The sequence below is a fragment of the Gadus chalcogrammus genome, chromosome 20 (assembly GCF_026213295.1).
Source record: "Gadus chalcogrammus isolate NIFS_2021 chromosome 20, NIFS_Gcha_1.0, whole genome shotgun sequence".
NCBI classification, from domain to species: domain Eukaryota; kingdom Metazoa; phylum Chordata; class Actinopteri; order Gadiformes; family Gadidae; genus Gadus; species Gadus chalcogrammus.
The window spans coordinates 14,013,304-14,025,803 of record NC_079431.1 but is presented as its reverse complement, the minus strand read 5'-3'; the positions used below and the strand labels follow the sequence as shown (position 1 = coordinate 14,025,803).

At 46.4% G+C, this 12,500-nt stretch overlaps 1 protein-coding gene across 13 annotated transcripts in view; it reads left to right on the top strand.

Moving 5' to 3' along the window:
• The first annotated feature begins 139 nt into the window (after positions 1-139).
• Positions 140-12,500, top strand: part of LOC130373206 (target of Nesh-SH3) — a 26,232-nt gene continuing 13,871 nt past the window's right edge. For 3 of the 13 annotated variants that reach the window (XM_056579543.1, XM_056579541.1, XM_056579539.1), the window contains exons 1-7: positions 141-576; positions 7,367-7,546; positions 8,062-8,130; positions 8,247-8,379; positions 9,068-9,249; positions 9,497-9,543; positions 10,535-10,583. In XM_056579543.1, coding sequence (XP_056435518.1) covers positions 465-576; positions 7,367-7,546; positions 8,062-8,130; positions 8,247-8,379; positions 9,068-9,249; positions 9,497-9,543; positions 10,535-10,583 — 772 coding nt within the window. In that variant the 5' untranslated portion in view covers positions 141-464. Of the gene's footprint in view, positions 577-7,366; positions 7,547-8,061; positions 8,131-8,246; positions 8,380-9,067; positions 9,250-9,496; positions 9,544-10,531; positions 10,584-11,013; positions 11,080-11,289; positions 11,365-12,500 lie in introns of all 13 variants that reach the window. The other 10 variants (XM_056579542.1, XM_056579540.1, XM_056579537.1 and 7 more) reach the window with 6 other exon arrangements.

Genomic DNA, 12,500 nt, shown 5'->3' with positions numbered 1-12,500 from the left:
GGAGAATGTTGAGTGGGTGTGCCTGTCTCTCCCTCCTGCTCTCTCTCTCTCTCACTCTTGCTCTGTCTCTCTCTCTTTCTCTCTCGCTCTCTCTCGGTCTCCTCCCTTCTGTTCTTCTGAGGTATAGATGGAGCAGGCACATCCAGCCAGCCCAGTCCAGAGAGCTGCACTAGTCCTGAGACCTCACCTCAGAGAAGTAGTCCAGCCACAACCACACACTCGCACACACTCAACCACACACTCAACCACACACCCTGAAAGAGCTCCAGGATCTTCTGCAAGGGCCAGTCGGTTTTGCCCTCCTACTTATTGAGCAGCCATCCTACACCTGCTTATCTCGTTACTTTCCGCCTTTCGCAAGACTTCCTTCCTGAGGGCTCCTGCAGACCACGATTTGGGAACCAGGAGCGTGTACGTCAGAGGTGCTGCAGTATTGGAGATCCTGAGCCGGGCAGACGCTGTTGATGATGATGATGATGATGATGGGTCGCTCAAACAGCACCCTGGGGTCCCTCTTCCTCCTTGCGGTCATCGTCGTCGGGATATGTTCGGCGGGAGCGCCCATCAGGAGTAGAGGTAGGCTTCACCTGCATGTCCCGCCTAGAGATAGAAGCTAGTCACTAGAGGAGCGGGCTGCACACTTTCCTGTTTTGTGTGTTATTTGATGCAGCAGAAGAGATTTTTGGGATATCTAATGCATGCATGGGAGGGATTTTATATGAAAGTGTTGCAAATGCAAATGCACAATATTTTGCTTATAAGCCTTGTTAGATTCCATTTTGTATGCAAAATGTGCAATTTGCACCTTTCATTTGCACAAAACTTGAGTTTGCTAGAGAGAGAGAGAAAGAGAGAGGAGAGAGAGAGAGAGAGAGAGAGAGAGAGAGAGAGAGAGAGAGAGAGAGAGAGAGAGAGAGAGAGAGAGAGAGAGAGAGAGAGAGTGCTTCAGCATAAGGTGTCGAACTCTGCAAGCATGGCTCTGTTTATGGTCCATGTGGGTTACAGCACATTTCTCTTAAAACCTGGGCAGCACAGACCCACTCAGAGGCTGCTCATGTGTCCAACAAAACCAGTACCAGGCTGAAGGTCGGGGGTCAACCGCTGGGACGGCTTTCCTAGAAGTGTGCCTGATTCACCGACCAGGAAGACAATTTGCATGCTTTACGAGTCTGTCTAATTACTTGTATTCACTGTGTCCCGCAAGCAGCGTCTGATGGTTTTTATAAAGGACCTATCAAAGCTCTAACAGTCAGGCAGACATCCGGCTGGTTCTAATTAAACCGCAGACACTTTACATTATCCCCAGTTAAGGTACAATTCACAGGGACGAAGCAACAAATACAGATCCACTGTTTATTTTATATTGTAAAGGTGGAGGCTAAACGTGCAATGTAAAGCCTGTAATCCTTCCCCCGCCTCCCTCAATGCCCTTTGTAAGCAGACATGCTTACAAAGGGCAGCTATAAAAGGGGGATTTATTTTACTACGCGGATTACACTGCATTGAGCTTCCCGTATGATTAGGTTTCTCACGACAGCCCTGGAAAACACCACATTTTCCTGTGCACTTTCCACATTACTGTCTCCTAATTATCTATTTTGCCACACACAGAGACCCACTACACACACACTCACACACACACACACACACATACAGACACACACACACACACACACACACACACACACACACACACACACACACACACACACACACACACACACACACACACACACATACATACACGCACACATTCACAAACACAAACATTCAAACGTGCTCATACACACACACACAAACACAGGCACGCAAACACGTGCGCACTCACACACATGCACAAAAACAGATATTTATACATATTTCTCTGGCCCTGGACCACTAATCTGTTTTCTGTGAGTTGAAGTCGGGCTGAGGGGAATTAAGGTGATTAGATGTTGAGTCTGTAGGGAGCGCTCAGTCTGTAAGGAGAGGCGGGCACAGTGGAAAAGAAGACATTGTGCATTTGGCGCTCCAGTGGCTTTCAGTGTGTTACTAGCAGACCTTGGCCCGCAGACAGTAACAATACGGAGCCCCGGGAGCTAGATGAAAGGGTGTACACATTGGGCTTTGAAGCCCAGCTCAAGGTCCACATCCAGGTGCCTAGATTGATACGGAGAAGTAGTTGGCGAGGCTGCCCTACGTCTCCATATTGAGACACACGATCTGAGTCAGGCCAGGCAAGTGGTGCTGGAGTGGTTTCAAGTGCAGTGTGTGAGTTAGTGCTTGTTCGTGATGTCTGGTGTTGTTGTGTAATATAATCATCTGGGCCTGTATTCAGGGGACACATTTGAGGGGGGAAATCTTTCGGAGACTCTTTGGATCATTATGTTATTTATGTTTGCTGACACATTTACGTGCAGTTTTCACATGATATTTGCCAGTTGGCAAATTGCCAAAACGTACAGTACAACCATGGCAAATGTTACTTTTCACCCTTATGGTGATTTTAGATTTTACACTTCTAATTGGACGAGGCCAAACCTGTATCTGAGCCAAACCTGGGCCTGTCAATATCTGGTGTAAACATATGCTCTCTGTATCTGGTGTGAACCTGGCTCTGTGTGAATCTGGTGTTAATCTGGGCCTATATATCTGGTGTTAACTGGGGCCAGTCTGTATCAGGTGTAAACCTGTAACTTACACCGGAGTAGATGGACAATATGAATGACGGGTGGAGCGGAGGAGAAGGAAAAGCGGATTTGGGGGATTTAGCACAAGGTGACGGCGGGCCAGCGAAGTGAAAGACGGCAGGGGGAAGAGACAGATATGGGCCAGGGGAGATTGAGTGGAGCTGGGGCGGGAGGAGAGGAGTAAGAGGAGAGAGGGGAGCGGCGGTGGAAGAAGCAGAAAACGTCATGAGAAGAAAACTGGGGAAACAGCTGTTCGCCCGATTCTGACATGTGAAGATAGAGTGTGAGAGTAGACGGACCAGCCGCAGAGAGCAGCAAAGGCAGGAGAGAAGGCAGGAGAAAGAGCCTAAGCAAGGCTCCTGCCAGCTGGTTTGCGGCTGCCAGCTAAAGACCTCTTTCCCCCCCACCGAGACGCGGTTCCGACCGCTACCATGCCGGTGATTATGTCACGGTGGCTTCACCGGACAGGTTGTTTGGAGGAGAACATTAAATGGAGGTATGGCTGGAACTATCAGTATTTTCCAGAGTCGAATTAAGACAGCGCTCGCTGGCTCTGGGTTTGGCCCTTTGATTTCCTTGTATAGTACAAACAAAAAAATAGACATGTTGTCCATACCAGGGGCTGTTAAAGAATCAGACAAACGGTTCCCCATTCACCTCTCCTCATAAAAAACAGTAACCTGAGATTGGCAGGACATTCCCAAATCTGTCAGGAATTAAGAACCTGTTAGCAGAAAGGAAGAGTGGGATTGTGTGTGTGTCTGCATGTGTACCAACGTATTTGTGGATGTGTGTGGGTCTATGTGTTTGTGTGTTTGTGGTTACATGTATGTGTGTGCGTTTTTGTGCCTGCATATGTGTGCTTGCATGTTTGTGTGTGTGTGTGTGTGTGTGTGTGTGTGTGTGTGCTTGTCAATGCATGTGTGAGCTTTTGTGTGTGTGTGTGTGTGTGTGCGTGTGCATGGGTGTGTGCACTTGCACATGTGTGTGCATGTGTCCGTACATCTGTGTGTGTCTGTGTGTGTATGCGTGTGTGCGCTTGCACGGGTGTGTGTGTGTGTGCGTGCGTGTGTGGTTGAGGTTTGTATGGAGCAAAAACACCCAGCAGGATGTGGGATTTAATTGCACGCTGTGGCTAAACTGACATAACTGCATTACTTTGAGACACTTGTAATTTCCAAGACGGCCTCCATTGCTCCCACCAAGGTTCTTTTCCACACTGTCGGAATTCCACACGACCATGTTGCAAAACATTGAGAGGGCGTCCTGGATACTCGTGTACACACACATACACACACCCCCGCACGTGTGAACACATTTTGTTCTGATCTGACACATAGATAACCCTATTAACCCCCTCCTTCTCCCCAAGGACAATCCCTCACGGATCCAGAGCCAAGATGGCGTATTCCCGAGCACAGTTGCCGGCGCTTTCCAATTCCCAATCCGTCCCATCAAAACACTTCCTCCATTTCTTTGACGCAACGGTCGTTTTCAAAAGAATCCGAAAAAAAAGAACCAGGCAAATGAAATGTTTATTGAATTATGTGTCATGTTTTATTGTCTGATAGTCTTGTTTACTGGCAGATCCTCAACACATTGATGAAATCATGTTATGGCTGTTGAAGCCAGAGCGGTTGTTTCCATTGCAGTTCCACAGTGAGCAGGGAGCCCTTCTGTGAATACATAATGTATTTCACAGACATTCATCCATCCAAAATGTTGAATTAAAAAAAGAGATTTGAATAGATGATTGGCTATGGATTTGTGAGGGGATTCAGTATTGGCTTGAAATTATGAATTCCATAAAATATAACTCAATTATGAGGGGATGAAAGATCATAATTAAAATGTGAGCTTTAAACAGTTTCCGTCTTCCCGTCTGTCTGCCATGGTTCATACTCAAATGTTTAAAAACATGAGCCACGCAGAAGTAGGGAGGAACAGGGAGCAACACATCTTTTGACAAATTAGAGGCATTTATCCTGCGCTGTGAGTATGATTCAATGGAATTTACTGTTTAAAGACGTCCAACATTGAGTGATATTGTGAGGTTGCAGGGTCAATTATAGCTAAATCCTGTTCTGCGTGGGGACTAATCTATCCTGTCTGCACAGGTCAGGGTCATGGTTAAAACGAAATACCTAAAGACCTGCGTTCGACAGCACCCCTTCCCGTACATTCTGGTCATGTGATGCAACGTTTTTTTCCCTTCCCTGAGATGAAGATGCGTGAGGAGCTAGAAGGGTATTGCAAAGTACGACTGCAATGTCTGTGTTACATCCATTTATATAATCCACACCATACATCCTTGGCTGGAATGTACATGTTCTGTTCATGCCGCCTAAATGCAGATGGCCACACACACCTGAACGGACACGCATGCCCCAAACACACACGTACACAGATACACACACGCACACACACACACACACACACACACACACACACACACACACACACACACACACACACACACACACACACACACACACACACACACACACACACAAATACACACACACACACACACACACACACACACACACACACACACACACACACACACACACAAATACACACACGCACACACAAATACACACACCAACACACACACACACACACACACACACACACACACACACACACACACACACACACACACACACACACACGCACACGCACACGCACACGCACACAAAAACACAAACACAGATCTTTAGCGACTTCATATCCTTACAATCCTTTTGGATTAGCTTGTTGTTGATATTTTAGCTTTTTATCGGATTGGTTGTTGGACCCATAGCTGGACATGTTTTCTTAAGACTAATTCATCTTAGCCTGGAAATACTGATGCATGTTGCTGTCCCAAGTCAGGGAGCAGGCCCAGAGCCGGGGTGTGGGGCGGGATTCATATGGGACTCCGCCAGGGTTCGCTTGCGTTGGCCTTTTGCGAGCTCTGCCAGAAGTGTCCTCATGTTTCATGCAGTCGGAGAACTCCTTCCAAGGCACCAGGCAGCCACACTATTGTTTTGTTTGTGTGTTTCATTTGATTGGAACTATAGCAGGCAGCAACCAAACACATGCATCTTTTGATAGGAAACATGCAACTTGTCGACGTGCAGCCGGCACAGTTTTTCCAAATTGGAGTCTCCCCTGCTTTTCCACTGTCGCTCTTTGTGTGTGTGTGTGTGTGTGTGTGTGTCTGTGTGTGTGTGTGTGTGTGTGTGTGTGTGTGTGTGTGTGTGTGTGTGTGTGTGTGTGTGTGTGTGTGTGTGTGTGTGTGTGTGTGTGTGTGTGTGTGTGTGTGTGTGTGTGTGTGTGTGTGTGTATGTGATTTTGGCCCCGCACAGCGCTGGCGCTCCCGCTGAAACACAGTTCCACCGTCTCCCTCTCCACTGAATAGTGAAACCAAGGTTACACGCAGCAATACAACGGAGCTCAACACAGCTCAACACAAGTGAACTCTGCTATTATTATGTATCAAAACCTTGGAAGACATCCTGTAAACATGCCACCCGCTCACTTGATTGTACTTGGTTTATTTACATGTTTTGTATACACACGCACACACACATGCACGCAAGAACACACACCAATGCACTCATACATGCATGCATGAACGTGCACACACACTTTCGGACACACACACGCCCTAGAACGTGCACACACAGACACACACAGACACTCATAGACATGCAAACACGCACACCTTTTCACAAACATAAGTGCACACACATATTCAACCTCCCCCCCCCCACACACACACACACATTCCCACACACATGCATACCCACAAAGCTTTAAATATGACACATTTCGTCATAAGTTCTAAACTGACATTAATTTATGAGCAAGGTAGGCCTACTAAGAAAGTAATACTAAACTATTCTATCCGCCGCAAACTGTCAGCTTGCAAGAAGCAGTAGGCCTACGCGCAAAGTGTTCCTGTCCTCATTTCAACTGTTTGATCAAGCGTGTGCAACTTGAAGTTGTTGTAAAGCCGTAAATTGTGGTCATGGTCTAACGCTCGCTGGGTAAAGGATTTCTTGTTTTATGACTGTTTGTATTGCCTGTCTTTGTGAGGTTTTGGTGGGGAATATTTTATAAAGCTTTATTGCCAATGGGGTTCAACTCTCCTCTGGCTGACCTCAAGTTCTAACCAAGTGTTTACAGATTCAATTTTATTGCTGCCTCAGGTCTGATTCCGAGGCCTGTTTTCAAAGGAGAAGCATTGTTTGTGCTAATAGGTAGAGAAGAGCATAGATTTACGATGCATGTTTGTGTTAAATGCCTTATATCTCTCATAATAACATTTAAACCTTTCTACAAACACAGAATAAAAACAAGCTGAGTATCATCCCCACCCTTGAAATAATGGAAAGCACCAGTTAGAAATCTTTGAGCACATCAGAACCCTGAAACTGAACCCTGAAACATTGTTCAATTGATAAAACACTGTTTCCCTGGAAATCAAACAGAGCAAATAATTCCTTCTTAGACGTAATCCCATATTGAGCTTTCCTGAATTATTTCCCTTACAAAGGACCATGTGATTGAACGTTTGTCTCACGACATGAACCAGGCATCCAACCAAAACCTTGGAATCACCATCTCCATTTTTTCAAGAAGATAAAAACCTTGTCCTCCTCTCCCCCCTCTCTCCCCCCCCCCCCCCCCCCCCCCCCCCCATGCAGTGAGACGGCAGAACATGAAGGTGCGTATCAACGCCACGGGGGACACCATCATCATGAAGTTCCTGCGGCCCAACGCTGACACCAAGCTGGAGGGTTACATCCTGGGCTACGGCGGCAGCATGTTCTCCAAGCAGTTCATCCAGCTGCCGGAGAACGGACAGCCGTACGAGACGGAGATGGGTAAGACGGAGACGCTGATGCGAGGTTTTCACAACGGTGTGTGTGTGTGTGTGTGGGTGGATGTGGGTGTGTGTGGGAAAATTGGACAAGATGTATCCTGGTAAGCGTGACAAACGGGGGAATGTCCGTATTGCTGTAATACACGTGCGTTGCATTTGAACCCTTTCGGTCACGGCTAGATTCTCAGCCTCCTCTGAGGGAAACGCATACCACACGCACATCACACAAACAATCTACGAGGCCTGTGGCTCCGAGGCTCCTCTCTCCGCAAATCCCTGGCGTTGTGCCCAACATCGTCCAAATGTCACAGGCATTTTCCTCCGGTCGTGTCTTGGTCTTTGATCAGAACTTGGCAGCCACAGGCTCCTGAAGGAGATAGCCTATCATCCACATCATCATCATCATCATCATCATCTTCATCATCATCATCCACATCGTCACGACCATCATCATCCACATCATCATCATCATCATTATAATCATCATCATCATCATCCCTGTTTTGCCTCTAATAGATGCTGAGCCCAAGTACCTCATCGCTGTCCAGCCTATTCCACTCAATGACGTGAAGAAACAGTGCACAGGTAAACACCAAAGGCGCCCCTAAGGTTCCAATACCAAACTTACACAAACCAGCACTTTGTATCAGACATCTTGAGAGTTGTGTCTGAAACGGCGTGTTAATCCTATCTCCGCTCAGGCAAGGTACAAGTGGAGAAGCCACTGCATCTGGTCATTGGCTCAGTGACCCCAACGTCAGTGCTCCTGTCCTGGGGAACTCTGCTGAAGACCCCCTACGAGGGCAACATCATGAATGACTGTCTGGAAGAGGGGTGAGTTAACACACCCGTAAAGCACCACATATACACTCCTCAACCCCAGGAAAACAATGAAAGAAAGAAGATGGCTGTAAAGGGAGGAAGGGTGCAAGGGCGATTGTGTGACTTGTTATGTACGGTTCTGATATCAAGCATTGAGTTGCATTGGCGTAAGGTGGTGTTGGTCCATTGGACTGGGTGCCGGCCATGGACTGGAGGTGTAGGGTGGGTTTGCGAAACAGGATGTGCCAACCGAATATTAAAACCACACCACTGTATGGGCATTGGCTTCAATCTGTTTGCAATGTGGGAGCATGCAGGTGTTATTGTGGCTGACTGGAAGTATGGATCTTCTTGGCTATCAGCCTATAGGAGTGCACAGTGCGTTTAGAGGTTCTCTTTAAATAATCCACAGAAAACAGATCTTCCTTTCAAAGGTTCTATTTAGTTATCTATGCACAGAGAAGTTTGGGAATAATACTTGACAGTTGGCTTGGACATGCTAGTTTCCCCTTTGTCTCCTTCACCATTGAAATATGAACTCCTTTTTAAAGTCACAATCACTGTGACAGCCAAGAAAACTAAACCATGTGTCCCAAACTCAACTCGGCCATGATCCTACATGCGGTCAATTCATTATAAATCTTAATCTGACAAATCCGATGAGCTCATTGCTTTACCGATCCGTTATGTCTTCCCCCAGGCATTACACGGTGCGTTATCGTGAGAGACACAGGAAGTGGAACTACCAAACCTGCCCCACCAGCGACACAGTCATCGATAACCTCAAACCCAACACAGCCTATGAGTTTGGTGTGCAACCCAATGGGCCCGATCGGCCCGGAACGTGGAGCAAGCCAGTCATCCACAACACCAACATTGGAGGCATGCAACCTCAGCTCTCTCACATAAATATTGTTGGGTTTGTGGGGCGCCGTAAAGAGAACCAAAACAATTTCTGTTTATTTGTTCAGGCAATTCACAAGCAAAGCTTAAGCCACTCTTTGTATGAGTCTCAATTGCTTGTCTTGATCCTGACGGAAGAGATGTTTGAAATGTTGTGCTTTTCATTAATTCCCCTTCTTCCTGTGAGTTCCACCGCACTCACATTCTTTTGCATTGTTATTTCCAGACAAACCTATCCAGAAACCCTACAAACCCCGTCAAGTGAAGCCTACGGTATGTGTTGTTTTGAAATGGGAAAAAAAGTCAATTGAATCCTATTGGTGACTTTTAAATGTTATGTTATGGTGCACTTCCTTCACCTCACCAAAGTCAAGATCTCAGGTCGAATGACCGTGAACAACCCACATAGACGGGAGATCTGCTACAAATGCTGTGTAGCAAGCTTAAGTTCCATTAAAAAATGTAAAGGTTGGGCATTTAGAAGGCACTTTTATCCAAAGCGACTTACAACCATTCATGCACACATTCACAATCCGACGGTGGAGGAAACCATGCACGGCATCAGTCAGTTCGTCGGGAATAGTTAGGGTTAGGCGTCTTGACACTTAGGAACGTTGCTGATGAACATCTCGACACTCAGCCAGGGATAGAACTAGCAACCTTCCGGTTGGAAGTCAACCTGCTCCACATCCTGAGCTCCGTCAGTCCCTGTGAGTGTAAACCTGAGTGTAATGTGAGTCCGTCCCTGTGAGTGAGTGTAATGTGAGTGTAATGTGTTCTGAAGGATATTCTGATCATTGAGTTTCCATTCAACTATTGCATGGAAACAGCGTGAGCACAGCCAGAGTCGAGGTTACCCACGGCTGGCTTAGCGTCCGACTGGAGTATTTAAAAGGAGGGGACAAAGACGGAGCGAAAGGACCTCTGGCGACAGGGTTTCCGGCTGTGCAATGTGGTTTTGGGTCTGGTGCCTGTGGCCTCCACGTCCGCTCGTTCACAACATTGGCACTTTCGAAGGAAAACTGGGATAACCTATTCCTGATGGCGGCGTTCAGGCGTTTGATGGGATGTAGCAAAGCCATTGGCTTATGTAACACAGAGAAATCGGCGCACGGGGACGGAACGTCAGTTGTGGAAAAAGTCCAAACCTCTCGACATGGTGATAGTGGCACTTACTCTGAGCCGTTGACAGATCGGGGCCTCTCGATGCGTTACAAACACTGTCTTCATCACTGTTTTTTTGTTTATCCTTTCCCCCCAGCAGAAACCTTTCGCCGGAGGCCCACGCGCCTTCCCCTTCCCGCCTCGCCCTGGTAAGCCAATAGGAAGATACTCCTGATGTCGGTCAATCTCTCTGAACCCAGTTTAACAGCAGCAAAGTTTTTACAGGCCTCCGGGATTTATGGCTGCTCAGAAACGTGTTTGGCCCTTCTCCTCCGTGTCCCCCCGCTATTAGTCTGTGCGCTGGAAGACTTCTGAGTCGATTTGTTGTTTTTCAGATAAGGCCTCATCCTCCTGATTTTTATTTCACAACCTTCATCTCATAGGTTGGCTGGATGTGAGAGGCATGAAGCCATACGCTGACATTGTTTGTCTGAGATAATTGACTTGACTTGGAAAAGTCACTTTTTCTTCACAGCACTTTAATCATTATTTGTGGTGCCCGTACATGGAATATGTTGCAATGCCTGATATGATATGTATTATCAACATAATAAATCTCTTCCATGTTTTACTTCTCAGTTCTTCATAACAGGACCCAGGGCAGGCTGCCTGTCCCCCGGAAATTAGGCCCAAAAGCAACCCTTGGTAATGACGCCTCTGACCTAAAGTTAGGCTTACAGGTTTATAAAATGTTCTTCCACTCTGTTTCTGACCTTCCTCATGTGTGTCGTCCATCAATCTCCGTCTCTTTTCTCTGAATATACCTTTGCAGGAAATATGCAGGTACTTTTTTATCAACACCAAATTAAGTGAAGGACACACTCCATATAACGTAACATATGTTATACTCCTCAGCTCCGACCCACGCCACTAGACAGAATTCTCTGTCTAACCCCGGAACCACAAACCCTCTGCTCAAACTGCTCATGGGTAAACATTCATGGTGTTTTATTTGAAGCACTTTGCTGGCGCGGCCGTGCTTAATCACAGGCTTGGCCAATGGAGTCCTAAAGTTTGCCTAGTCGGACAGCGCTGCATGAGCAAGGTTGGCATGCCCTAATCAGGACTTTTCTGTGATGCAAGCGGACTGCTTTAGTAGGTTCTTAACGAAAACCCAAGCATAGGGCGGCTTTTGTTGCACAATATTATGGCCAAATCATTGTTGTAATTTTAATGGCTCGTGTTTGGGTAGCAGTTATTACTGCCCATGTGGACATATACGACGTGTACTCCTTAGTGATATAGTGTCAAGGCCAGGACATGTTTGTTTGCCAGCATGAGGTGCAAAGCAAATTCTATATTTGAATACAGATTAAGACCTATACCAAAATCTATGAATATGGTAGAGTTATTTCACTAGTTTCCAGTATCTAATAGATAGATAGGTAGATAGGTAGATAAGATAGGTAAATTGCACTTCCAGCAGCAGCAAAGAAAATGTTACAAATGGAATAAGAAATCTGCTGCTTATGTCCGGTATGTTATTTTTTCCACCCATGAACTCATCCTCCCTACGTTGTTATCTAAGACAGATACCTTTCATTGTCAGACATTTTCACATTTAGCGTTAATGATCATTCAGCAACAAGAACAAACACTTCCATAAATGAACATGGTGGCGTGTTGATCTCAGTATTCCTTAGCAACCTTACCACTTTCCTAAACACACACAACAGTCATATAAACCTTATAGGGCCATAAAAAAGAGTTAAGGTACCGATGGCCTAGAACGCTCCGTTGCTTGCACTGGTTCTCTGTTGGCTTTCCCTCTCTGCCTAACTCCTTAGTTTTTCCGTGAGGAAAACCTATGATCAGATTGAATAATCAATCTGGAATGGTCCATCAAAATCCCAAGGCAGGTGATCAATAAGCAGCCATTGAGCCTGATGCTTCAAGGCATCCTATAACCTCATGGATTTGGATACCATTCCTTCACTGTTGCTTGGTAGCTGAGATCCGCAGGGATACTGTTGTATTGTTGTTGCATTGGAAACTCCTCCATGTGGGCTGCTTGCCGTCTGAATGGAACCACTGCTATCAGTCTCATGCCATAGAGAAGTCATTGT